At 41.8% G+C, this 26,308-nt stretch overlaps 1 protein-coding gene across 4 annotated transcripts in view; it reads right to left on the reverse strand.

The window, feature by feature from the left end:
• Positions 1-26,308, reverse strand: part of Kiaa0355 (KIAA0355 ortholog) — an 81,946-nt gene that overhangs the window by 46,630 nt on the left and 9,008 nt on the right. For 2 of the 4 annotated variants that reach the window (XM_021195844.2, XM_029535086.1), the window contains exon 2: positions 7,045-8,290. In XM_021195844.2, coding sequence (XP_021051503.1) covers positions 7,045-7,539 — 495 coding nt within the window. In that variant the 5' untranslated portion in view covers positions 7,540-8,290. Of the gene's footprint in view, positions 1-7,044; positions 8,291-11,758; positions 11,781-26,308 lie in introns of those variants that run through there. The other 2 variants (XM_029535094.1, XM_029535091.1) reach the window with 2 other exon arrangements.

Raw genomic sequence — 26,308 nt, forward strand, 5'->3', positions numbered from 1 at the left:
AGAAGAGAAGAGAAGAGAAGAGAAGAGAAGAGAAGAGAAGAGAAGAGAAGAGAAGAGAAGAGAAGAGAAGAGAAGAGAAGAGAAAAGAAATGGTGTTATTACACCACCACCACCCCACCCCCCGGATTTTACTATGTAAACCAGACTGGACCTGAACTCATATCCACCCGCCTCTGCCTCATGAGTACTAGGATAAAAGCATGTGCCATCACATCCAACCCCATATAAGTCATATAAGAACGTTTTGTTTTGTTTTGTTTTGTTTTGTTTTGTTTTGTTTTGTTTTGTTTTGTTTGAGACAAGGTTTATCTGTATAGCCTTGCTGTCCTGGGACTCTCTCTATAGACAGGACTGGCCTCAAATTCAGAAATACTTGCTTCTGTCTCTCAAATACTGGGATTAAAGGTATGTGCTGTCACTGCTCAGCAGAACTTCCTTTTCTCATTAACAGTAACCATCTGGATTTTCATTTGGCATATATAGTTAGGAAATAGTTCAATATAATTTGCTACAAAAGATCTACTAGTTAATACTAGGCATGGTGGCACACACTTTTAATCTCAACACTCAGGGGGCAGAGGCAAGCAGATGTGTGAATTTGAGGCCAGTCTTGTCTACATAGTTCTAGGCCAACCAAGGTTACTTAGAGAAACCTTACCTCCAAAAATTAAAAAATAAAAGACCTACTAGACAAAACAAAGACATACAATGGATTTTTACCTTTAAAGGGGGGAAAAGTCTCGATCCCATAAGGTTAATGAAAATCATATTTTTAAACAATTTCTAATATTTCCCACTGCTACTGCTATACAGTATTTTTGGCACATATCTGATAAATGGTTACATAACTAAACTAAGGCCCTGAAGAGTGAGTCAGTACAGAAGTTTCTTCAGATACACTCATGGGCAATTGTAGGAGTCTAAGGACCCTGTCAGTGTGTAAAACTACAAGGCAAGGCAAGCTTCAGGCAGGTAAAGATATGATTCCATGTCTGCTTGTGAGACTTGAGAATCCAGTAAAAAAAAAAAAAAAATGGACAGCCCCCTCAAAGCCTTCCTAGAGAGCCTGCAGCTATGCTGGGTTTCTGGACTGTCTTCATACATAGCACCTGCTCAGGGACCTGGTGCTCAAGACATTGAGGACCCAAAGTGAAACCAGAACCCTGCAGCTGGGTGATGAGGGTAAGCAACATCCGTTCACTACATGAGGACGGTGAGCCCATCCTGCTACCCTCCCTCACAATCCCTTTAGACACTCTCCTCACCCTGCCCCTCTCTGGCCTCTCTAAACCAAAGCAGCATTTTCTATCTAACTCTCCTTAGGGCTGTGGGTTGGCTGAGAAAGTAAAGGTGATGGCTGCCAAGCCTGACAATAAGGGTTGAGTCTCTAGGATTCCTATGGAAGAAGAGAAACAACTCCTGCAAGTTGTCTTCTGAGCTCCAAAGTGTGTGAAGTAGCCTACACATGTGCAAACACACACACATACATACATACATACATGCATACATACATAAAATGCAATAGGGGCTAGAGAGATGGCTCATTGGTTAAGGGCACTAGCTGCTCTTCCAAAGAACCCAGGTTCAATTCCCAGCACCCACATGTTAACTCACAACTGTCTGTAACTCCTCTTCCAGGTGATCCAATACTCTCACACAAACATACATGCAAACAAAACACCAATGCACGTATAAAAAAATTACATATTTAATTTAAAAATAGCCATAAATTCTCCCTTCTGTTCACTCCCTTTCAAGCACAGGAAGGGCCTGCCCTTTAAACACTCTAGGTTGACTCCTGTTTCAGAGGCTCTGCACCAGCTACTCCCCTGCCTCAATCTCTTGGGTTTGTTCCCTCATCAGCTTCTACTCTCTACTCACATGTCACCTTCTCGGGGACTCTCCTTCCAACCCTCTTCCTAAGGGCACGCCATCCTCTAGTACAGGAAGAGTCCTCTAGTCCTCTAGTGGACTTTCCTAAGACTCAAGAGGTCCAGCGTAGTCCACTCTTAAAAAAAATGTCCAGGTGGGATGTCAAAGCTTTGAACAACTAATAAGTTCAGTATGGAAAAACACATTTTTCCTAAATACACATTTTAATTTTGCTGAAAGCTTTAAGACTCTATGGGGATGTGTCCTGCCAAATCTGTCAGTGGGCTTATCCAATGCTTCCTGGCTACTTACAGGTGTGTTCAATGGATAAGCTGGCCTCCACTTCTTTTTCCATGCCCCATTCTTCTAAGTGCAAGGCAAACAGCAATGATTACTGACACAAGAGATTTTTACCTGAGTTTTTATACTAAAAAAGCCCTGCTCAGGAGTCTAACCTGGTAGCACTCACCTGTAATCCCAGCACTTGGGAGGCTAAGACAAAGGATCAACTGTGCCATAAAGATGCCTTTGACTGGAGAGATGGATCAGTTGTTAAGAGCACTGACTGCTCTTCCAGAGGTCCTGAGTTCAAATCCCAGCAACCACATGGTGGCTCACAACCTTCTCTAATGGAATCTGATGCCTTAAAAAACAAATGTTGAAGTTCCAGCAGTCCCACATCAGACAGACATCTTTTAGACAAGAAGAAAAGCAACAAAGGACACAAAAGAGAAAGGAAGATGCTGCCTTGGGAGCCAGGTAAACACTGGAGAGGGCAGTGTTCTGGGACAGCAACTAGTTCTGCTGCCCAGTGTCCCAATTAGAGGACATCTTGCTGGCATGTCTCTCACACAGAATGGTGTTCCACGCGTCAGAGGCCTCCCAGTACCTGCTAAGCCATGTCAGAAACAGTAGTACCATTCACTGAGTACAGTTTTTTACAAGTATTAACTGCTTCCGATCTTCAGGAGAACACTAGAAGGTGGGTGGTAGTTCTATTGTATAGACAGGCAAACTGAGACGCAAGCTGTATGGGCACTGAAAAGCAGAGCCATTTTCTAAACTCAAATTTTCTGACCACATGTTTACAGCTTACCTGGGGTGGCATGCGAGTGTCACAGGTGCTAGTCAACTAGGAACCATCACAGTCACAACTCATACTCTTATAGCAGCATTCAGGGTAAGAGATAAGCCACTGGAAATTATACAAAGGATAACCCTATGGAAATGTCAGAGTGGCCGCACATGCTTGTGCATACACACACAGGCAACAACTGCAGCTCCTAGAGCCAGGTAGGTTTGTCTATTAAGAACATACATGAGTGAATGGGGGCACGACACATCACACTTTGTGAGAACATTTATATACTTCTACAGGGCTTTCTTTATACACAATCCTGCTTCGTCATAGAGGCACCATAGTCTGCTTTTGGCTGCTGTAAGAGTTATGTGACTAGGAAAGGTAAGTCTAGCTGACAAGTGTAACGGTTAGAAAGCCAACAGCACGGTACCATCCAAGGCAATCTACTGCTGCAGCTCCTGGCAGAAAGCAGGGCAAGCAGAGAACAGGAGAAGCACCCCCTCTGTAAGAACCCACTCTCCAGCTAACTAACCCAGCCCAGACCTTCTAGAGCTACAATTCAGGTAAGAGCAGGGATTGTACTTATCAGCTCCATGTTCTTCTCCACTGTTCACACATGAGAAATAAATTTTGATGAGGACCAAGCACATCAAACTACAGCAAGTCAAGACATGCAATGCCAGCTTTATATTCCTCTCCCCAGAATGAACATTAAAACCTCTTGGGCTTTGATTATAAGGAAGCAACAAAACACCAACAGGAGAAAAAAATCTGAGTTTGGTTAACATAGAGGAGAAAGCCCTACAGGCCTAACTACCCTGGTAGTATAGGAACTGTAGAAACAGCAAATATTGCTCTAGGGGAAGAGGATAATGCTGGGCTGTCGAGATGCTCTGTGGGTAAGGCACCTGCCAAACCTACAACCTAGTTCTAGGAGAGCATTCTCCTCTCACTTCCACAGGTGGGAGCCAGCATACGTACACATACACACAAATAAATGCAATAAAATTTAAGTATAGTTTTACTTCTATGGGTCTGCTTGAGACACATTTTAAAACTAATTTATGGCCGGGCGTGGTGGCGCACGCCTTTAATCCCAGCACTCGGGAGGCAGAGGCAGGTGGATTTCTGAGTTCGAGGCCAGCCTGGTCTACAAAGTGAGTTCCAGGACAGCCAACAGAGAAACCCTGTCTCAAAAAANAAAANAAAANAAAANAAAAAAAAAAACCAAAACAAAAAAAAAAACACCTAATTTATGTCAGTTGTTCCACATAGAACAGGCCCACAGATTCCAAAACCTATCAACAGCAAGTAGTTTCCAGACTAACACTGGAACCACAAAGCTTGTTTAGTCTATTATGTATAAAACCCATGGTAATAGTCCAACTACCTTAATTAGAATTTCAATGAGGAAAGTCAAGTCAAAATTGTAAACTGCAACAATCAGAAGCATTTCCCAGCCCAGTATGGTAGTGCACCCTAGCAATCTCAACACTTGAGAGGATGAGGCAAGAAGACATGAGTAAGGATAGCCCGTGTTAGTGATATACCCTGTAGTATCACCAACCAAATCAACAATAGAACACATGGTAGTACATACCTAAAATTCCAGCACTCAGGAGGTAGTCTGTCTCAAAACAAAACCAAAAACAACACACACACACAACCAAAAAACAAACAAACAACGCCCCAGTGATTCACTAAGCTCCTGTGTATCATAGAACTAACTGCCCTGACTAGGAAGCAAAGGCACTTCTTATCCTCCATTATTAGAGACAAAGCCACATGGCTCTAGCTGTCTTCTCAAATCCCAGGGTAAGATTTGAAGAGAACAGTAATATGGATAACATAACATATAAGGCTCACACAAACTGCTCTCACAGGGGCTCCTACATAAACTTAAAATTGCTCCATCATCTTAGGGTGGCAGTCCTAACAGTGAATGCTTAATACTGATCTGCACTTCCTGTGAGGAGATGGGAGATGTAACAGTGTGCTTGCAAAATATCACACCTTTGTCAAGAAATAACCAAGCACGCTGTAGCTGAAAACATAGTTCTTAAAAAAAAAAAAAAAAAAACAAGGGTAGGCATGAAGGCTCATAGATTGCTTTGAGCTCCAGGCCAGCCTCAACTACTCAGTAAGTCCAGGCCAGCCACAGTGAGAACCTCAAGCAAGCTAACACACAAAAACAATAAAAAACAAAGCAGTGCATTTGCATGTGCTCTACTATATATTCATGCACAAACAGTCTGGAATGGTATATATCAGGTATATAGGCATCTTGGGGGGTGGAAACAGAACAGGATGGGGAATAAAAGCACAAAGCTATACATTTCTATTTGTTGTGGAGGTATGGATGAAGTCTCATGGACACTGGCCAAGTGTTCTATCACCCAGCTGCATGTCCAGCCTTTTTTTTTTTTTTTTTTTTTTTTTTGGCAACAGGTAATATACAGCCCAGATTACACTTACACCCACAATCCTTCTCCTCTGACTCTTTACCATTAAGACTGTAGGGTGGTCCTACCACATCTAGCTAAGTTTTATATTTCACTGTCCAATATCTTTGGAAATTTACACATATTTTAATGAGTATTTTATTTATTTACCCAGGTCCAATGCACACACATGCAAGGAAAGCACTCCACCCCTGGGCTAGATTCCCAGCCTTTAGGTATAATTTAAAAAATAATTTTACTATGTGAACCATTTTATGAAATCATAGAAATGGTCAGAAATTACAAATATACCTGAATAAAGAGAGTAAGATAGAAAGAACCTATGGTGTATGTAACTCAGTGGTAAAGTATATGCCTGACATGTGCACAGACTTGGGTTTAAGACCTAACACTGAAAACAAAACAACACACACACACACACACACACACACACTTGAATGATACAGAGAGGATTGTAATGTCTCCACAAGCATGATACACAAACTCCTAAATTGTCTCATATTCAAATAAAAAGAATACCCCAATATTATATATTTGTAACAGCAAAAGCAGCAAAATATGGTTCCTGGATCAAATCCAGTGAACTGAACACACAGTCCCTTGGATGAAATGAGTTTGGTTTTTGAAGATTTATTTTAAATCATGTTTGTTGGTGTGTACACATGTGTGTGTGCACATATGTGGTATGTGCACATGTGTGTAGGTGCCCAAAAGACAGATCAAACCCTCAGATTCTGGCATTACAGGTGATTATGAGCTGTCTTAGATGAGTGCGGAGAACAAAACTGAGGACTCAGGTCCTCAGGAAGAGCAGTATATACACTGAACCTCTGAGCCACTTCTCCAAACTCCATGATTTCATATTTTTCAGTAATTGGAGCTGGATGTGATAGCACAAGCCTTTAATCACAGAACTCAGAAGGCAGAGGTACCCTGTGTGTTAAAGACAAGCCTGGTTGGTTGTGGTGGCACACGAAGGTAGGATTTGCTGAAGGAGGCAGAGGCAGGAGGACCACGAGTTCAAGGCCAGTGTGGGCTACAGAGTGAGTTCCAGGATAGCCAGGGCTACACAGAGAAACCCTGTCTCAACCCCACCCTTCCCCCCCGCAAAAAAGACAAGCCTGGTTTACATATGGAGTTCTACGTCAGCCATGACTACATATCTAAAAAATAAACAAGAACCATACCTGCTCTTATACTTAGAATTCTAAGCACTTCTGTTCGTGCAGTATTGGGGATTGTGGCTAGGACTTTACGTGTAGGCAAGGGCACTGTAGTGTGTCCTGACTGGAGAGTCCTTCACTACCTACTTTTCATAGCTTATTATTTGGATATTAGTTTCCAATTTGAGAAAATTAAGGGCAAACATCAAACACAATCAGTTTAACTTTTTCTTCAGTGTGTGCAGGGGTTGCTCCTGAGATCTCACACCCTGAACACTGACTGTAGCACTGAGCTTTATCCTTTTCAGTAATCGTTTAACTTAAAATGAAAGCATCAGAACTTGGCAGGCACCAAACTTTTTACAAGAAGAGTATATCAACAGAAAGAGGACAAAGGCTATTATTGCCACAATTTGGAAAAACTGAGGATCCTTAGTGACATTTTCCTATGGTGACAGTACTTTACCTCAATGTCCTGGAGACTGAATTCCTTCTGATCTGTGAGGTTTGCAGCCCCAGCACTGAGTTCCATGAGCATCTTGGCAATCTCGGGCTTTATGGCTGAGGTCAATCTGCTGGCCGCTTCCATTACATGTTCCTGCACATCTTTGAGCTGCATGGCGGCCTTTGAGTAGTGTGAGTTCCTGAACACGGTACTGAAGAGATCTGTGAGGAACGTACTAGCACGGCAAAAGACATTGAGGGCATCCAGGTACTTAGAGATGCCCTGCTGGATGTCAGCAATGGGAGTAGAGTGGGGCATGGCATGGTGGCAGCTGCCTGCAGCGGTCAGACTGCCCAGCGGGGCAGAGGGGGCGGTGGATGCCAGGGGAGCGCTCAGTGCTCGGCCCAGCTCAGGTATAGGGTACTGCTGGTGCTGCTGCACCTTCTGCTTGGACCCGCCAAGCAGGAAGCGCCGCTTGTAGTCCATCTTATTGTCCTGGGCACTGCAGCAATACATACGGATGGGGAACTGTCCCAGGGACCACTGGCAGGTCAGGGTTCTGAGTCCTTTTTTTCCAAAACTGTAGCTAGGTATAAAAATAGTGGAGTTCTGCAAATCTAAGTTTTAAAAAAGGCATTTCCATGAGGCAGGTGACCATGTGATCCAACATAAAGGTGAGAAAAATAACAGATTTATATAATTAATATTTTCAGTGTAGGCAGGAACTCTAACAAAAAAATAACAGTGTCCGAAATGCTCTGTAACTGTTCAGCATCCTACCCTCAATGAAGATATGCTTGCTGAGGAAAATGTTTACTTATAATTGCTTTGCAAGAATATTTTGATACTTACATTTACAATGGCAGAAAAATAACTTAACTTATAAAATGCAATATAATGTATCTTCTATATACCAAAAAGGACCCTAGCTGGTCAACAGCATTTAGGCGGAAGGGGTTACTTCACAAGAAGTCCTGAAGGAAGAACACACCTCTGCAGAATCCTGACAGAGCCTGCCTGTCAAATCCATTTACCTGGAAAGCTGCTTCTCAGTGCTAAAAAACTTCCAAATCTCCTGTAATGGTTTCTGGGAACAAGTTTTCTTTAAACATGGCATTTGTTATTGTGTGTCTTCTTTCTTTTGTTTGCTGAGGTAGCGGTTTCCTTGTAACATTAATAAAAAGTGCTTCCAGACTGGGTTGGCCTGCAGTTGTAAAGTCTGAAGCAAGAAAGCACAGATGTATTCATAAGGCCTCTAAGTCATTTCCTGTAAGAAAGAAAGAAGATGAAGTCAGGGAGGTTGTAGGACAAAGAGCAATTCTGAACACTTCTAAATGCTGTATCCTCCACTTCGGTGAGCTTCACATCAAGATACCATAATAAGCTTCATGAAAGCAGGACAGGGTGAAACCCAGCTACGAGAGGAGGAATGTTAGAAAACTCCTTGGGGGCCAGGCAGTGGTGGCACACATCTTTAATCCCAGTACTTGGGAAGCTGGGGCAGAAGGAATGAAGAGGTTTGAGGTTAGCCTATGTATAGTTACATAGTGACTGTCAATCCAGCTTGAACCTTAGAGTAAGACACTGTCAAAGGGGACAGGGCAGGACTCTGGAGTTGAAAAACAGGAACACTAACACAAGAAAGCTATTATATGGTTCTCTGAGAGCTCTATGGGACACTATCAAGCACACAAGTATGACTATAACAAGGAATATTTGAAGGACTGATGACTAAGAAGTCCACAAATGATGAAAATTAAACTGTACATCCAAAAGGGTAAACACATCCTTGAGAGATAGACTAAGAGAGCCACATTAGGATACATTAGGATCAAAGCATCTTAAGGCAACTCCAAGCTGTGAAGAAGCGAGTCAGCACAGAGGTGGCTCTCACTCCTCCTAGTCATTAGATAATATCACCAGTCACTGAACCCTGAGCCCCTCTTCCTACACTAAGAAGTAGGGCTTCTGAGACGGGCATGGTGGCACACGCCTTTAATCCCAGCACTCAGGAGGCAGAGGCAGGCAGATTTCTGAGTTTGAGGCCAGCCTGGTCTACAAAGTGAGTTCCAGGACAGCCAGGGTTACAGAGAAACCCTGTCTCAAAAAAAAAAAAAAAAAAAGTAGGGCTTCTTAGAGCATTAAGTCAAAACACTTTCAGAAAAAAAAAAAAACAAACAATATGTAATCTTGTTTTATATTTCAGTTTAAAGACACCTTACTTGGGCTGGGATATAATTCAGTGGTAGACTATGTGTTTATCACACACAAGGCCTTGGAGTCAATCACTAGCACTAAAAACAACCCCCTCAAACTCTTATTAATATACAGCTGATTAATGTGAAATGCAGTAATCCTACTCAAGAAGACTTTATCTTTATGACTAATTAGTTACCTGCCAGTGTTTGCCTTTCAATGGCATTATACTGGAAATTAGTTTCAGCATATAAATCTTGTGTGAAAACTAATATTCAGTTTATGACTTTTGTACTCTTGCTTTTGGACAGTTCTGATCTCCTGCTTAGAGCCGGAAGACAATGCCAACCTGGACTATTGAGCAAGAGCCCCTACCTCAACTCTTGCCTAACAGGCCCAAGGCCTTAGGTCTAATACCCAGAACTGAAAAAAAACAAACAAAACAAAACAAAAAAAACTCCAGAAACTTTACTTTATAAATACTATGTTTCTACATTAGCAGACATATTTAAAAACCATAATGAATTCTAAGTCTGTGGGTGATAAGATGTGTGAATATTATGCTAAATGTAGTCAGGTTTCATGACTAACACAGTGGTGCATAGATATACAAGCATGCAGCCATATACAGAAAATAAAGTAAAAGATGTTCATTTTAAAAAATAAATGTATACATTTGCACACGAACACCAGCTGTGGCTATATTACTTGAATAATTTTTAAATGTTTTAAAGATTTGTGGTTTGTTTTTTTTTTTTGGTTTTTCGAGACAGGGTTTCTCTGTATAGCCCTAGCTGTCCTGGAATTCACTCTGTAGACCAGGCTGGCCTCGAACTCAGAAATCTGCCTGCCTCTGCCTCCCAAGTGCTGGGACTAAAGGCATGCGCCACCACACCCGGCCAAGATTTGTTTATTTTTATTTTGTGTGTATGGGTGTTTTGCCTCATGTGTGGGTATGCATTGTGTACCTGATGCATATGGAGACCACAGGAGGGCCCCAGATCCCCTGGAGTTGCAGGTAATTGTAAGCCACCCTGTGAGTGCTAGAAATTGAACCCATGTTCTCTTCAAGAGCAACCAGTGCTCTTAACTACTGAGCCACCTCTCCAGCCCCTATACTTTCTTTTTTTTTTTTTTTTTTCCTTTTTCTGTTTTTCAAGACAGCATTTCTCTGTGTAGCCCTGGCTGCCCTGGAACTGACTATGTAGACCAGGTTGGCCTCAAACCAGGAGATCCACCTGCCTCTGGGATTAAAGGTATGCAACACCACTACCTGGCTCCTTTCCTTTCTTTTCTTTTCTTTTTTTTCCTTTTCTTTTCTTTTCCTCCTTCCTTTCTTCCCTTCTTCCTTTCTTTTCTTTCTTTTTTTTTTAAAGAAAATTCTCCCTGATGCCGTCTGTCTTTCAAATGCTCTTGATCCACATTTATCTTCCTAAAGACTAAACTATTAAAAAATATTTCTATTTCATATCCTCTTTATAAAATTATCACCAGTAAAACATTCAAAATATAGGAAGCTGCACACAGTATGGACATAAATACTCACTGTGAAAAGCTGTACAAGTTAGTGCAGTCATCCAGCAATGTCTTCATAAATTCTAATGCTACTTACAATTCTTAAGCACATCAGAAAAATTACACTTCAGTAGGTTAAATGGCACCTTTTCAACATGACATAACTTGCAAAGGTTCTCAATAGATTTAAATACAGACCAATTACATCCATTCCTTCAAACTACCCAACAAGTTCTATTTCAAACAACAGAAAACATTCTTGAAACTAGATGGAGAACCAGTATAAGAGCAACCTTGGGCCCCCAGGTAGAAAATGCAAAGTGCTATTCGCTCAGGAAAGTGGTGGGAAGCACACTTCCCGTCTTGCAGGTCTGACTGGCTGGGTGAGGTTCTGGTTCTGCACTGACCAGTAATGTGACCTTGAGTAAGGTCTTTATCCTCTCTGCAGAGGTGTCATCATCTATAAGAAGAGATAATAAGAGTAACTACTGTTACTGAGTTAAATGAGCCCATACATATAAAAAGCAGAATAATGTCACATAAGACAAGAGAAGGTAAACAGGCCTCATTATCTTTGCTTGCCTGGAAAAACACTATTGATAAACAAAGATTGAGCTACCTAATGCCTAAACCAAACAGAAACCTACCTCCCTCCCTAGGAAGGGAGGCAGCACATACTTCATGAACCCTAATGTTTACTTCAATACACTAAGCAAAGAGAAATAAACTCCTGAATGAATTCATCAGACGTTCCTGTTTGACTAAAATGTGATTGCCATGATTTATAAATATAAAGTGTGTTTGTGTGTGCATGTGTGTATGCTGCTAGGGATCAAATCTAAGACCTCACCATGGTAGGGAAGTGCTCCTCTTGATCTAACCATCACATCCTTAGCCTCAGCCAGAAAACAATCATCAGTCCATTTCATTCATTCAGGCAACAGAGAACACAGAGCAGCAAGCAGCTCTGCTGTCAGCAATGAACGGGCACAAGGAAATTCACTATAGGACCACAAGAGCTTACCTTGGCATTCTCTCCAACCCAGGTAGCCTAATGCTAAAGCTCTTCACGAGAGAATCACAGCCTAACAGGAAGGCTTGAGCCATGGTCTATTTAAATGTGAGCCACTGCTGAGGAGACAGAGAGCTCAGGAAGTGTTGTATTCTAAGATACAACACAGCAGAGCTCACCATTTCCTAGATCCCACAGAGTCAATGGGGCACAATGAGGTAAGCAATGCTTCCTGGAGGAGCTGGGTAAGTGCCCAGCTCTAAATGGGCAGCTACAAGGATCAGGAGTGGGAAACAATCCAGTTTCATCTCTTCCATACTTCCCATCTGACCACCAAGTTAGCCAGCTCTCACAAAGGAGACAGGATTGCCAGAAAGAGAAACCTCTTGCCAACCTACCTGTAGGTTTGGTTGTTTGGTTAGTTGTTTTAGGGGATGGCACCAAGGGCTAAGCTTATGATAGAACTAAGCAAATGTTCTACCACTGAGCTACACTTCAGTCCTACAAACAAGTTCATTTTTTTTAAAATTACATTTATTGCCGGGCATGGTGGCGCACGCCTTTAATCCCAGCACTCAGGAGGCAGAGGCAGGTGGATTTCTGAGTTTGAGGCCAGCCTGGTCTACAGAGTGAGTTCCAGGACAGCCAGGGCTATACAGAGAAANCCTNTCTCGAAAAACCAAAAACAAACAAACAAACAAAAAAACAAAACAAAAACATTTATTAAATTTCTTTTGTGTGTGTGTGTGTGTGTGTGTGTGTGTGTGTGTGTGTGTGTGTGTGTGTGTGAAAAACATACCACAGTGCACATGTGGACGTCAGTTGAATTGGAGTTGTTTCTCTTCTTCTACCACATAGTGGAAGACTCTTTTGCCTGCTAAATCATTTTGCCAGCCCTCAATTAATAGTCACTCACTAATAAAGACAAACTGGAATGTCTTCAAAGGAAACTAAACTAGGTGTGGCACATGCACTCAGGAGGGCAGAGACCAGAGGGTTTCTGTGAATTCAAGGCCAGACTGGGCTTCATAGTGAGACTCTGTTTGTTTTTGTTTTGTTTTGTTTTGTTTTGTTTAAAAAAAAAAAAGACTAAGATGAAAGAAGATCAGTTCTCCCAAAATAAACTTTACTTTATAGACAAGGTCTTACTATGTACCCCAGGCTGACTTTAAACTCAGCAGCTGAGGATTATCTTAAACTTCTGATCCTCCTGCATCCACCTCTCCAGTACTGATTTCAGAGGCTGCATTACAACCCTGTGACACTAGGCCTAGTTTTATGTGGTCTTGAGGCTTGAACCTAGAACTTCAAGTATGATAGGCAAACACTCCTCCCTAGCCAAGAAGTAGGCATTTTAGATCCTACAAAAAGACCTGTAAAAGCCAGGCTTGTGCACTCGGAGGCAGAGGCAGGCGGATTTCTGAGTTCGAGCCAGCTTGGTCTACATAGTGAGTTCCAGGACAGCCAGGACTATACAGAGAAACCTTGTCTCGAAAAACCAAAAAATAAATAAATAAATAAATAAATAAATTCAATGTAAATAAATTCAATGTTTTAATTCCTAAAATATAAGAAACAAATGGCTTAGTTATGCCATGTTTTCTTTGTTGTGTTTCTTTTTTTCCCTACGACAGAGTCTCAGTGACTTCAGGCTGACTTCATATTTATAGTGACCCTCCTGCCTTGGCCTCCTAAATGCTGTGATTAAAAAAATGAGCCACCATGCCAGCTGTTTGTTGTTTGTTTTTGAGACAGGTTCTCACAATATAGATCAGACTGACCTAGAACTCACTATGTAGCCCAGGCTGGTCTCAAACTCATGGTCCTAATCCTCCCAAGCTAGGATTGTAATGCGTGAACTACCACAAACAGCTTTAGCTTTAGTTAACTCATGTTTGACCTTTCTAGTGTTACATGTTGATAATATAAAATTAAATAAAAATCCTTTCCTCTACTTGAATTGAAAATATATCTTAAACTACACACGATGGCACTTGCTTTTAATTGAAGCACTCAAGAGGCAGAAGCAGGTGGATCTCTGAGTTCAAGGCCAGCTTGGTCTATAAATCGAAGCAGACCTGTCTGGAAAAACCAAAAAGGAAAAATGAAAAAAGAGGGGGAAAAAAAGAAAAAAAGAAAAAAGAGGGAGGGGGCAGAATCATTCTGATTGATCTTTTCCTGTGCCAAAAATATTTCCTAGCTCTCCTTAAAAAAAAGAATTCCCAATCCAGTTGCAATATATGCCCCTAATACCATTTCCCACCAAAATGAGTCAGAGCTTATAAGAATGGCTGATTCTAGGGCCAGGGATGGCTCAGTTGACAGAAGTATTTGCCTTGCAAGTATGAGGACCTGAGTTCATTTCATAGAGGCCATGTAAAAGTCCTGGGCATAGCACCTCAAGCATGCAACAGAAGAATCCTTAATTAGGGCTTGCTGGTCCAGCAATTGTAGACTAACTTGTGAGCTCCAGCCCAAAGGCATGTACACTCACCTACATTCACAAAGGCACACTCACTCTGGCTCACTCACTCTGGCTCTCCCTCTCTAAAATAAAAAAAATAAAAAGAGAGAGAGAGAAAGACAGATGCCTACAACTCAACGACAAAATTCAGTATTCCAATGAGAAAAGCACTCACATATCCTTATTGACATAGAGCAGTTATACATATTTATCCCACTCAATGTGACACTTCAATGCTCACATACAATGTGTACTTGATTAATCCAATCCTTCCCTCCCTATTTCTCTTCCAAATATTTTGGGTGCAACGACTCAGTGAGTAAAGGCACTGCTGTGCAAGCCTGATGACCTGAGTTTGATCCCTGGATCTCAAAGCGGAAGAGGATTCCCAAAGATTGTTCCCTAACCTCCAGACAAGCTGCGGCATTTGTGTGCACACACACTCACCATATACATACAATGTTTTTCTTTTTTTTTGTTTTGTTTTGTTTTCTGAGTCTTGGCTGTCCTGGACTTTGTAGACAAGGCTGACCTTGAACTTACAGAGATCCACCTGCCTCTGTCTCCCAAGTGCTGTCCAACAATAAAATTTTTAAAGTTTACAAATAACAAATCTAGCCAGTAAGTATAAAATACTAAGAAAACCAGCATTTTGCAACTGTAATGAAACAATGGTTTGGGCCATCTACATGACAAAGTGATAATTTGAGGAGGAAGTTTATGATGGACTCAAAGCCTGATTATATCTGAATCCAGTAATTAATTCTAGCATCATAAAAAAAAAAAAAAAATGGGGGGGGGGGAGGCTGGAGAGATGGCTCAGAGGTTAAGAGCACCGACTATTCTTCCAGAGGTCCCGAGTTCAATTCCTAGCAACCACATGGTGGCTCACGACCATCTGTAATGAGATCTGACACCCTCTTCTGGGGTGTCTGAAGTCAGCTACAGTGTACTTACATATAATAAATAAATAAATCTTTAAAAATAACAAAACAATGGGAAGGACTGGACAGATAGCTCATCCTTTAAGAGCATTGGCTGCTCTTTCAGAGGACCTGAGTTTGGTTCCCAGTAACCACGTGGCAGATTACAACTACAGTTTCAGGGGATTAGACACCCTCTTCTGTCCTCTGCAGCCACCAGGCATGCAATGTAGTACAAAAACATACATGTAGGGAAAACATTCACATATAAAAAAAAATCTAAAAAAATTTTAAGTGAAAAACACTTAAAATACACATGAAGTGTTTCTAACAAAACCTAATTAAATCTATCTATATAGCAAAGATGCATGAAAGAAAAACTGCAAACTAAGTCTTTTCTGTGGCCTTTTCAACTAACTTTCTTTCCTTCCTTTCTTCCTTCCTTCCTTTTTTTTTTTTTTTCAGAGATAGGGTTTCTCTATGTAGCCCTGGCTGTTCTAGAACTCACTCCATAGACCAGGCTGACCTTGAACTCAGAGATCTACCTATCTCTGCCTCCCAGGTGCTGAGGTTAAAGGTGAGAGCCAACCCTGCCTGGCTCAACCTTATTTTTCATTAATGACCACTAACCTTATAGTTTGGCTAAGTTATTCTAATGGTCTCGGAACAATTATACCAGATCTGTCCTTAGTTTCATTTTTTTATTCTTTTCTATCAACTTTTTTTAAAAAAATCTCTTTCCTGTATGTAATTTTCTTAGAATTTACATATACTCATGTCCATTGACATATACCATACAGTAAAATCAAACTCCACACATGACCCATTCACTGCTGGCCACTCTCCAGCCTCACTAAGCTGCACCTTCACTCAGCACTCTCTAGCCATGTGCCCAGTTCTTTCAGAGCACCTAGTGCTTTGTACAGTTGGAGTCTCTTCTAGGAAGCTGTTACCCCTCCTAGCCTCCTATTCTCATCCTGTTCGCCCTACCCTAGTAATTCCTGAAATGAGTGTCACAACTCTCCCGTCAACTGTAGAAACAAGGGTCACCTCTACCACAATGAGAACTTTTCTTACTGACACCTTCCAATTATCTGGTCATCTCACTCACTTCATACACCTCAGCAGCTGACACAGAAGGACAGCATGCTTTGTGACCACCAGGTCCACACAGTCAACAAGTTTGCTAGCAGACTATCTGGAAACCTGACATCAGTGAGTCACTGATTATTTCAATTGTGTTAGTTTTGTAAATCCAAGAAATTGATTCTTATGTCAAGTTACCTCTACCTGAAACGTGTCAGGTCTGAAGACTTGGCACAGGATGTGTACATGTGACTTTAAGATGGGTAATGCACTCTGGGGATGCAACTCAGTGGAAACACTTGCCTGGTTGTCCAAGGCCCTAGGATCTGTCACCACCACCACCACCACCACCACCACCACCAGTCACTAATGTGGAGAAGGCAGATATTATGGTTTCCATTTCCAAAGTCAAGGCCAGATTTCAGGATCATTAGGAACCCCCACAGACAAGCTCAGGCTTAATGTGGCTAGAAAACTCTGGTGTTTGTCTGGGAGGCCTGTTCTCTACCATACAAATCTGTTTATGGAATCTTTCTTTTTATAAACAGACATGTATGCACACTTATACTTTCCTCCCTTGTTTCTGTAGTCATGTCATATATATATATATATATATATATATATATATATATATATATATATATATATATATTCCTGTTTCTTTAAAGTTCCCAAACTGATGCTCAAACATAAATGAACTCTCCGGAGTTGTGCATAAAGCATATATTAAAGGATGCTTAGAACCATTCACTATTAGGAAAACACAAATCAAAACCACAAGACACCACTTCAAAACCACTAGCCTGGCAATAATGAATAGCAAATGTTGTGAAGGATATAAAGGGACTGCAATCTTCATACATTGCTCACAGGTAAGGAAAATGGTGCAGATACTTTAAAAAACCAGCGGACACTTCCCTAAATGGTTAGACATAGAACTGCCACATGGCCAAGCCACTTTACTCCTATAAACATACCAAGAGAAATGAAAAGCATGTTTACACCAAGAACAGCACATACATGTTCCAAGTATTATTTATAATACTGAAATGTGAGCCATCTTATCAACTGACAAATGGTATAATCAAACAGTAGAAAATTATTCAGCCTTTAAAAAAAGATTGAAAGGGAACAGAAGAGATGGCTTAGTAGTTAATGCTCATTGCACTTGCAAACGACACAAGTTGTTTTGGTTTTTTTAAAGATTTATTTTATTTATATGAGTACACTGTAGCTGTCTTCAGACACACCAGAAGAGGGCATCAGAACTCATTACAGATGGTTGTGACCACCATGTGGTTGCTGGGAATTGAACTCATGACCTCTGGAAGAGCAGTCAGTGCTCTTACCTGCTGAGCCATCTCTCCAGGCCCACGACCCAAGTTTGATTCCTAGCTCCCACATAGTGGCTCACAAACGTCGGCACCTCCAGACCTGATATGTGATACTCTCTCCTGACCTCTTTGGGCACAGGTATACACATAATACACACACATACATGTACAAAACATCAACAAAAAAAAATCTTTTAAAAAAGACAGATATGGTGGAGTATGCTTTTTAATCCCAGTACTCAGGATACAGAGGTAAGCAGATCTCTGAGAGTTCAAAATCAGTTAGGTCTACAGAGTGAGTTCCAGGACAGCCAGTGCTATGTACATAGACCCTGACTCAAAGAGAAACAGACAAAAAATAAAATAAAATAAAACAAAACAGATACAACAGAGAATGATAGTAACAACAGAGCTGGGGAGGAAGAGACAGGGGATCCTTGGGATTTACTGGCCAAATACTCTGACTGAATCAGTAGGCTCCAGGTTCAAGTGAAAAAAATCTGTCTTAAAAATATGGATAAGTAGCTGAGAAAGATACCCAACATTAGACACACACACACACATGCATGCACGCATGAACGCACGCACAAAGTTTGTGATCACAAACTGCCCACCGTAGGCAATTTACTGAACAATAGGTGGGTAAGTATGTAATACTCAAGGGAAGGATGAGAAGATAAAATCTTTTCAGAAATGGTGTCTTGTGTAGTCTAGACTGGCTATGGATTCATGATCTTCCTCTCTCAGTCTCCCAGGTACTGGGAATACAGGTATGTTCTGCCACACCTGGTTTCAAAACTACTCTAAAATTAGTATAGTTAATGGCTGCATGACCTTAAATAGCCTTGAAATGACTGAATTATAAATGATGAGTGAACTACATAGCATGTGAGCTGTATTTCAATAAAGTTATAAATACTAAAATAATGAGGCAATAGAGCAGTGGTTCTTAACCTTCCTAATGCAGTTCCTTTTTAATAGTCCCTTTAATACAATTCCTCATGTGTGGTAACCCCAACAATAAAACTATTTTGTTGCTACTTCATAACTGTTATTTTGCTATTGTTGTGAATAGTAATGTACATATCTGATATGCAGAACATCTGATACGCAACCCCAAAGGGTCGTCACCCACAGGTTAAGAACTGCTGTTACAGACAATTCTGGCGCATGCCTTTAATCCCAGTACTTGGGAGGCAGAGGCAGGCAGATTTCTGAGTTCAAGGCCAGCCTGGTCTACAGAGTGAGTTCCAGGACAGTCAGGGCTATACAGAGAAACTCTGTCTCGAAAAACCAAAAAAAAAAAAAAAAAAAAAAAAATTCCTTCTTCTAAAAGAGGGAAAATAACTTGTAAGCACACCGCAATGTTCTCTACTGTCCCCCACCCCCACCCCAAGAGCAAAAACCCAAACATTTACCCTGGCTAATACAGAGACACTGCAGGAAATTCCTTAGGCAGATTAGTTAAGTCATTGTCTATGAAGTTCAAAGCCCAACCACTTCCATGTTTTTAGTTCAGACTGACACAAACCATATTTAGAAATGAGCTCCAGAAAAATGCTTTGAAAACTTTTTACTCTCAACAATCATAAACTTAAAATATCCATCTAGGCAAGAGGAGAAACCTTAAAAGATCCAGTCCTTAGTCTATCCCTCCTTAATACCAGCTTTCTTTTGGCTCCTCTTATCTGTGACCACATCTTAAGAAGTGAAGCTCTCTGGTAGACATGTCCTCCTAACTTTCCTCCTATTCCCAGCCATCTGCACCTCAGAGCCTGTGGGGCACCCTTGCTGTTTCTGACATCACCAACCATATCCTCCTTGGGAAGATTGTGCACCACTGCCCTTGCCAGGCATCCATGCCTCCTTCCTCATCCTAATACCACCTACTTCTCTCACGATCCATCTTCCTGTCACAACCAGTCTACATGTTCCCTCCTAGCATCCGGAAGGTTCTTCGGGCCTCTTGGGATGTCTCAGAAGTAGTTTTGATAAAGACTAAGTTAAGGTTCACATTGTGTTCTGTCAGACTCTGTTTCTACATTAGCATTACTGTCTTAAAACACAGTATACCATCTCCCCTGTATGTCCCTGCTATCTCCAAGGCTCAAGATCATTGACTTCATTCAAAACATTCAAGAATCAAGGGCTGAGGCCATACCTCAGTAGGTATGAAAGCAAAGACTAGAGTTTGATTTCTCAATACCATGTGAAAAGGCTAGGATAGACATGCTTGTCCCGGCTGGGGAAGGAGAGACAATCAAGTTCCTGGGGCTCACTGGTCATGAGAACCAAGACCCAGAGAGAGACTCTGGCTCAAAAACCAAAACAGGCCTCAGGGTAAATGACTCTTGAAGAGAAATAGCCAAGGTTAACTTCTGGTCCCCACACACATATACACATGCACATGAGCACCAGCATATGCCCATTCGTATCTACCCATTCATGTACACACATGAAGATATGCAAGAATCACTTGGGAGATAGTAGTAGAAGAATGATGAATTCTAGGGAAACCTGGGCTATACAGCAAGATCAAAGAGGAAACTAGAAGGGAGAAAAAGAGGAGGGAAGGACAGAGAGGAGGGAGGACCTCATGAGCTGTATCCCAACCCAAGGCACATCCACCACAAGAAAGCCTTCTGTGAGCATCAGATACAGGATGTTAGTGCTCAGGCTCCGTTGTACCCATGAAAGCACACAGAAAAGGCTGTGTACTTTCTGTTTTTTGTTTGTTTGTTTGTTTGTTTTTTGGTTTTTCGAGACAGGGTTTCTCTGTGTAGCCCTGGCTGTCCTGGAACTCACTCTATAGACCAGGCTGGCCTCGAACTCAGAAATCCGCCTGCCTCTGCCTCCCAAGTGCTGGTACTAAAGGTGTGAGCCACCACACCTGGCGGCTGTGTGCTTTCATAGTGGCATGCCTTTAATGCCACTAGCAGAGGCAAGATGATCTCTTTGTGTTTGAAGTCAGCCTGGTCTACATATAGAGTTAAAGGTCACCCAAAGCTATGATGTGAGGTTCAGTCTCAAAAAATAAACAAAAGAGTATAGGGCCACAGAACTAAGCATTGTACTTTACTCCATCTTATAAATTAGTAACTCAGTATTCAATCCTTTAACATAGTAGTTCTCACCATGGCTGACCTTAAGGCATTAGGGAAAGTGATTTTTTTTCCTGGCCCCCATTCTCATTTGGGTTGTCACAACTGAGGGAATGCCAGTAGCATCTAGTGGGTAGAAGCCCGAGACTCTGCTAAACAGCCTCTAAAGTACACAGCAACCCTCAGAGCAGGGATCTTCCACCCCAACATGCCAACAGTGCTAGCACTGAGAAACCCTGATCACAAATGCTTTAAGTACTTTCAAGTTACCTAATATATAATGAAATTATTTCTTGGCTGCATGTAGTAATACATAATATCTGTTTTCTCAATACTTAGAAAGCTAAGGCAAGGAGATCATGAGAATTCAAGAATCGTCTGAGCTATAAAGCACAGTCTTGTCTCAAAATAAGACAAATAAAGTTACTTTTTCTGGCCAAGCAGTGGTGATGCACGCCTTTAAATCTCAGCATTCAGCTGGACAGTGGTGGTGCACACCTTTAATCCCGGCACTTGGGAGGCAGAGGCAGGCGGATTTCTGGGTTCGAGGCCAGCCCGGTCTACAAAGTGAGTTCCAGAACAGCCAGGGCTACACAGAGAAATCCTGTCTCGAAACCCCCCCCCCCCCAAAAAAAAAAAATGTCAGCATTCAGGAGGCAGAGGCAGGTGGATCTCTGAGCTCGGTTGAAGGCCAGCCTGGCCAATGGAGTTCTAGGACATACATCAGGGCTATACAAAGAAACTGTCTCAAATAAATAAACTAATAAATAAGCAAATAAACAAAATAAAAAAATCTTACTTTTTCTGGAAATACGTTACAATCTTCTCCTATGAATTAAGGCACAAGTTCCCAAGACAACGAGAGATATTATTAAAGAGATGATGAATAAATGCTACCTTAGCGGTTTAGAAATCAGTTCAAGAAGGAGTCGCAGAGACCAAAGCTCTGGACCAGCCAGGGTTCTTCGGTCTACTTCCTACCTGCCTGCAAGACCACTTCAAAAACCCACAATCACATCCCCAGATTTGCGCTTGTATGTACTTGTGTAGGCCAGAGGTCAATGATGGGCGTCTTCTCAAACTGCTCTCCACTTTGTCTTTTGAGGCAGTTGTTCACTGAGCCCTGTACTCACTAACCTAGCTAGCCCGATGAGCTGGTGAGTACAGGGTCTATATGCTCCCTGACCACAGATGCGTTTTCACACAGGTGCCAGGGATCCTAACTCTGGACTTCATGCTTGTGCTGTGGGTACTTTACTCACTAAGCCACCTTCCCTACCCCATTCCCATCCCTTCAACTGACCCTTGTTTGCATGCCAGGACACCCAGCCATACTGTTCAGGCTGAATAAAGCCTCACCTCAGAGTTTTGAGTAGCAGTCTTCCCCAACCCCCAGGCCTGAAGAGGACATGACATCATCTCAACCCTATCACAAAATGTTCCTGTATCTCCCAGAGGAAGAAGGCACAAAGGTGGAAAGTGCGGTATGCCTCAGAACCTAAGGCCTCATCATCTGTCACCTCAAATCAGTTCTCAACAGGAGCCAGGAGCTCATTTCCTGCACAAGGCCAGTAAAAAATAGGAAGTGGTGGAAGAAGTTCACAAAGCAGAAACAAAAGTAATCACAGCCCAGCTTCCTGAACACAAATCACTGAGCAAAGAGGAGTATCATTAAACGGAAAGGCAGGCAGGGAGAGCCAAGGCCAGAGGAAAGGAAATGACTCTTCTGTGTCCACCAAGCCCATAGCATTTTCTGTGCACAAGAGACTGTCTTAACAGAAAAACTGAACAAAGCAGACCCAGCTATTACATGGAAATGAATGCTAAAGCATGTTAATTCAAAAGCTAACACACAGACTGCTAAAATGTGAATCCTATCAGCACACATGCAGTCCACAGAAAGTCTAGAGAGGTCATGATTAAGTTACTGTTTTTCTAGCCAAGACATGACAGAAGGGCTGGAGAAATGGCTCAGCAATTAAAAGCACTTGATGCTCTTCTAGAGGACCAGAGTTCTGTTCCCAGCATCCATGTGAGGCAGCTTCACAGCCTCCTATAATTCCAGGGGATTCCATACCTTAGAGCACCCACACACAGGTGGCACACATAAACTCATAAATAAAAATAAATATTTTAAAAGTAGCAGCAGCAGCAACAGCATTAGTAACAGTGGCAGAAGCTGGGGCCATAGCTCGATGGTAGAGCACTTGCCCAGCACATGTGAGGTCTCAGGTTCCATCCCCATCTCCATCAAGTAGGTAGATGATCAAGCTTCACCTGCCTAGAAAATCGGCAGTCACCCAGACATGAACAAAAGCAGCTATCAGCTTATAGTAGAGGGGACATAGGATGTGGACTGCCTCTGAGCTGACATTTACCCTGTAAGGCTTTACCACAAAACATGGCATTCCTCCACAAAACCAAAGCAAGTTATCATTAGTGGTCCTAAGGCATTTTATATCTAGTGATCTACAAACAACTAATCATTTTATTTAAGACGAAGAAAAACTGTTCTAACCACAAAGTCAACACAGCTGAGATTTACTCTAAAATAACAGGGCTTTAGAGAAAAAAAATATGTCAAATGTGTAAACCGTCATTTTTAGGGACAGGCTTAATTCTGTTTAAGTTGAGGGTTAATGCAGCTGAAGAAATAGATGAGCGGTTAAGAGTGACTGGTCTTACAGATGATCCAGGTTTGGCCTCCAAATCAGCACCCAAATCAGGCAGCTCTAGTTTGAGGGGATCTGACATCCTCTGGCTTCCAAGGATACCTGCACGCACATGGTGTACATAAACAAATGCAGGCACAAATCTATACATACATACATACATACATACATACATACACACACACACACACACACACACACTCTCTCACACAAATAAAATAATCTTTAAAAATTGAGGGTTATGTTTTAGTTTTGTTTGTGCTTTTTGGTGGGAGGAAAATCAAAGTCTGGCTTGTTTTTTAAACAGTTGCTATATCAGTCATAGAAAAGTAAATGAGATACAGGATAATCAACACACACTCAATTCCACACAAAGAATGTCTATTTAATAACATTAAAAAAAAAAAAAAAAAAGGTATTACTTGGGCCTTGTGCAGAAAGACCTAATCATCACTCTGATTTTCTAATGACTGAAGGACTCACATTACTCTGCATTTAAAATGAGCATTTATTCTTTTCACAGATTTATAAACTCTCAGAACTTGCTGCTATTGGGCAAAGTGCTGGAACTTATAAAGTAACTTTACCACAGAAACAGAGCAAACCAAACATCACAACACAAATCTGCCAAACAGAGATCTTCAAAAGGAGAGCTGGGCATGATGGCAAAACCTGACATCACATCACTTGGGAAGTATGCACAAGGATCAGGAGTTCAAGGCCAGCCTGGGATCCAAAGAGACTCTGTTTCAAATCTTGAGGAAAGTTCTTTCCACAAACATCAACCTATAGCATCAGCAAAGACTGACAACTCTGGGGTTTTGAGGGTAGGAACAATCTTACTGTACAGCCGAGGTTGAACTTAAGCTCACGGTCCTCCTGATCAAAGGTATGTACTACTGCATCTGGCAAAATGGGCTCTTACACTTCAGAAACATTTGCTCAGATTAAGTTTCCATTTATAAACGAAGGTGGTCTTGACTGGAGCTAAAGAGATGGCTCCATCTATCTGGAGGTGGGGACTGATCCCATTGATTCTGTCCCAAAAGACTATCATCTTCTACCAAAGTCCTGGTTCCTTTACCTAACTGGTCTTGAACTCACGACCCTCCTCCTTCACCTTATCCCTCAAGTGCTGAGATCCAGGCTTGGGCTGTCACGGTTGGGTTTGTAGGAGACTTTTGAGTTCAGTTAATTTCCTGTCGTACCACATAGAACTTACAGAACTGACTTACTACATTTACTTGTTTGTTGTAAAGGGTAGCACCAACAACACAGATGAAGAGCAGAGAGCACAGAGCAGAGTACTTAGGAAGGGGCACAAAGTATCCAAGCCCTTGCCAGGTGTAACACCCTCTAGAAACCTCTTAAAGCTCTGAGCCCCAGCCCTTGGCATAAGCAGAGGCCTCATTACTCAGGCAGAACATGAAACCCCAGCCACTAATGAATGACCCGTTCACTCAGTCCCTCTCTACCCTCCAGGCCTGGGTGAGACTCTAAGTCCTAAGTCGCTTAAGTTTTCTCAGGAACCAGCACCCAGCCTGAAGCTCTCCAGGGGCTGCCAGCCCAGCGATCTCATTAGTATACAAAAACATATTAATTCAGAGGTTCCCCAAATTTCAAAGGTTGTATGCCAATATGGAAGAAAATCAAATAGGTATTTCACAACTATCACATCAAAACATCTTTCAAGTCTGGCATGGGGATATACACATGTAACCCAGCACTCAGAAAACGTAGGCTAGAGCACAGAGTTCTAGGTCAACCTGAGCACAGGAAGACACTGTCTGAAAAGGAAAAAATAGTTTGAAAATTTGCAAAACAAGTTGAACTGGTTCAAACTTATTATTGTATCCTTTAGAGAACTATTTAAGAGGCTAGAGAGATGGCTCAGTGACTAAGAACACTGGCTACTCTTCCAAAGGGTTTGGGTTCCATCCCAGCACCCACAAGAGAGCTCACAACCACCTAGAACTCTAGTTCTAAGAGATCCAACACCCTCCCTTTTTTGTTTTGTTTTGGTTTGATTTGGTTTTTCAAACATGGTTTCTCTGTGCAGCCTTGGCTGTCCTAGAACTAAACTCTGTAGACCAGGCTGGCCTTGAACTCAGAGATCCACCTGTCTCTGACTCCTGAGTATTGGGATTAAAGATGTGCATCACCACTCAGCTCGCACACCTTCTGACCTCCGCAGGTACCAGGCATGCACATGGTTTACATACATACATACATACATGTAAAACACTAATATACCTAAAACAAAAATCTTTTAAAAAGAAAATTATTCAAGAAAACTTAAAATCCTACACTGCTACTTAGTAGTATATGTCAAAAAAAACTTTACTTTTCTTACTATGAAGTATTATGTAAATTTAGACACTTTCAAAATTTTAATATAATTTGTGACAGACCTGGTTATCGTAAGTCTCTAAGACCAGTATTTGCAGAGGAAAATCAAGTTAGGCTTGGCACAATTTAATCTGAGCACTCTGTGAGTTTGAGGCCAGTTTGGTCTACATATTGAGTTCCAGAACAGACAGGGCTACATAGAGACCCTGTCTCAAAGGGGATGGGGGGAGGCAGAGAGAGACAGAGAGAGAAAATTTAAGAGTAACCTAGGCTACACAGTGAGGCTCTAGTTTCACAAACAAACAAACAAACAAACAAACAGAACATGTGAGGCACCCAGGAACAATTTCACTAATGGATAATTATGGTGTCTCTCTCCTCCAAGCTGGGCACACTAACTCTAAGTTTATATCCCCTGCAAGGCCTATCATCTGTCAAGACCAGTAAGTCAAAAACAAAGTTAGGAATCTGTTTTTCCCCATAAACATTTCAGCAGGTCATACAATCAGAAATTCAGGAGAGAGGGAGAGGGAGAAAGGGAGAAAGGGAGAAAGGGAGAAAGGGAGAAAGGGAGAGAGGAGAGAGGAGAGAGGAGAGAGGAGAGAGAGAGAGAGAGAGAGAGAGAGAGAGAGA

Source organism: Mus pahari, chromosome 1 (assembly GCF_900095145.1).
Source record: "Mus pahari chromosome 1, PAHARI_EIJ_v1.1, whole genome shotgun sequence".
NCBI lineage: Eukaryota > Metazoa > Chordata > Mammalia > Rodentia > Muridae > Mus > Mus pahari.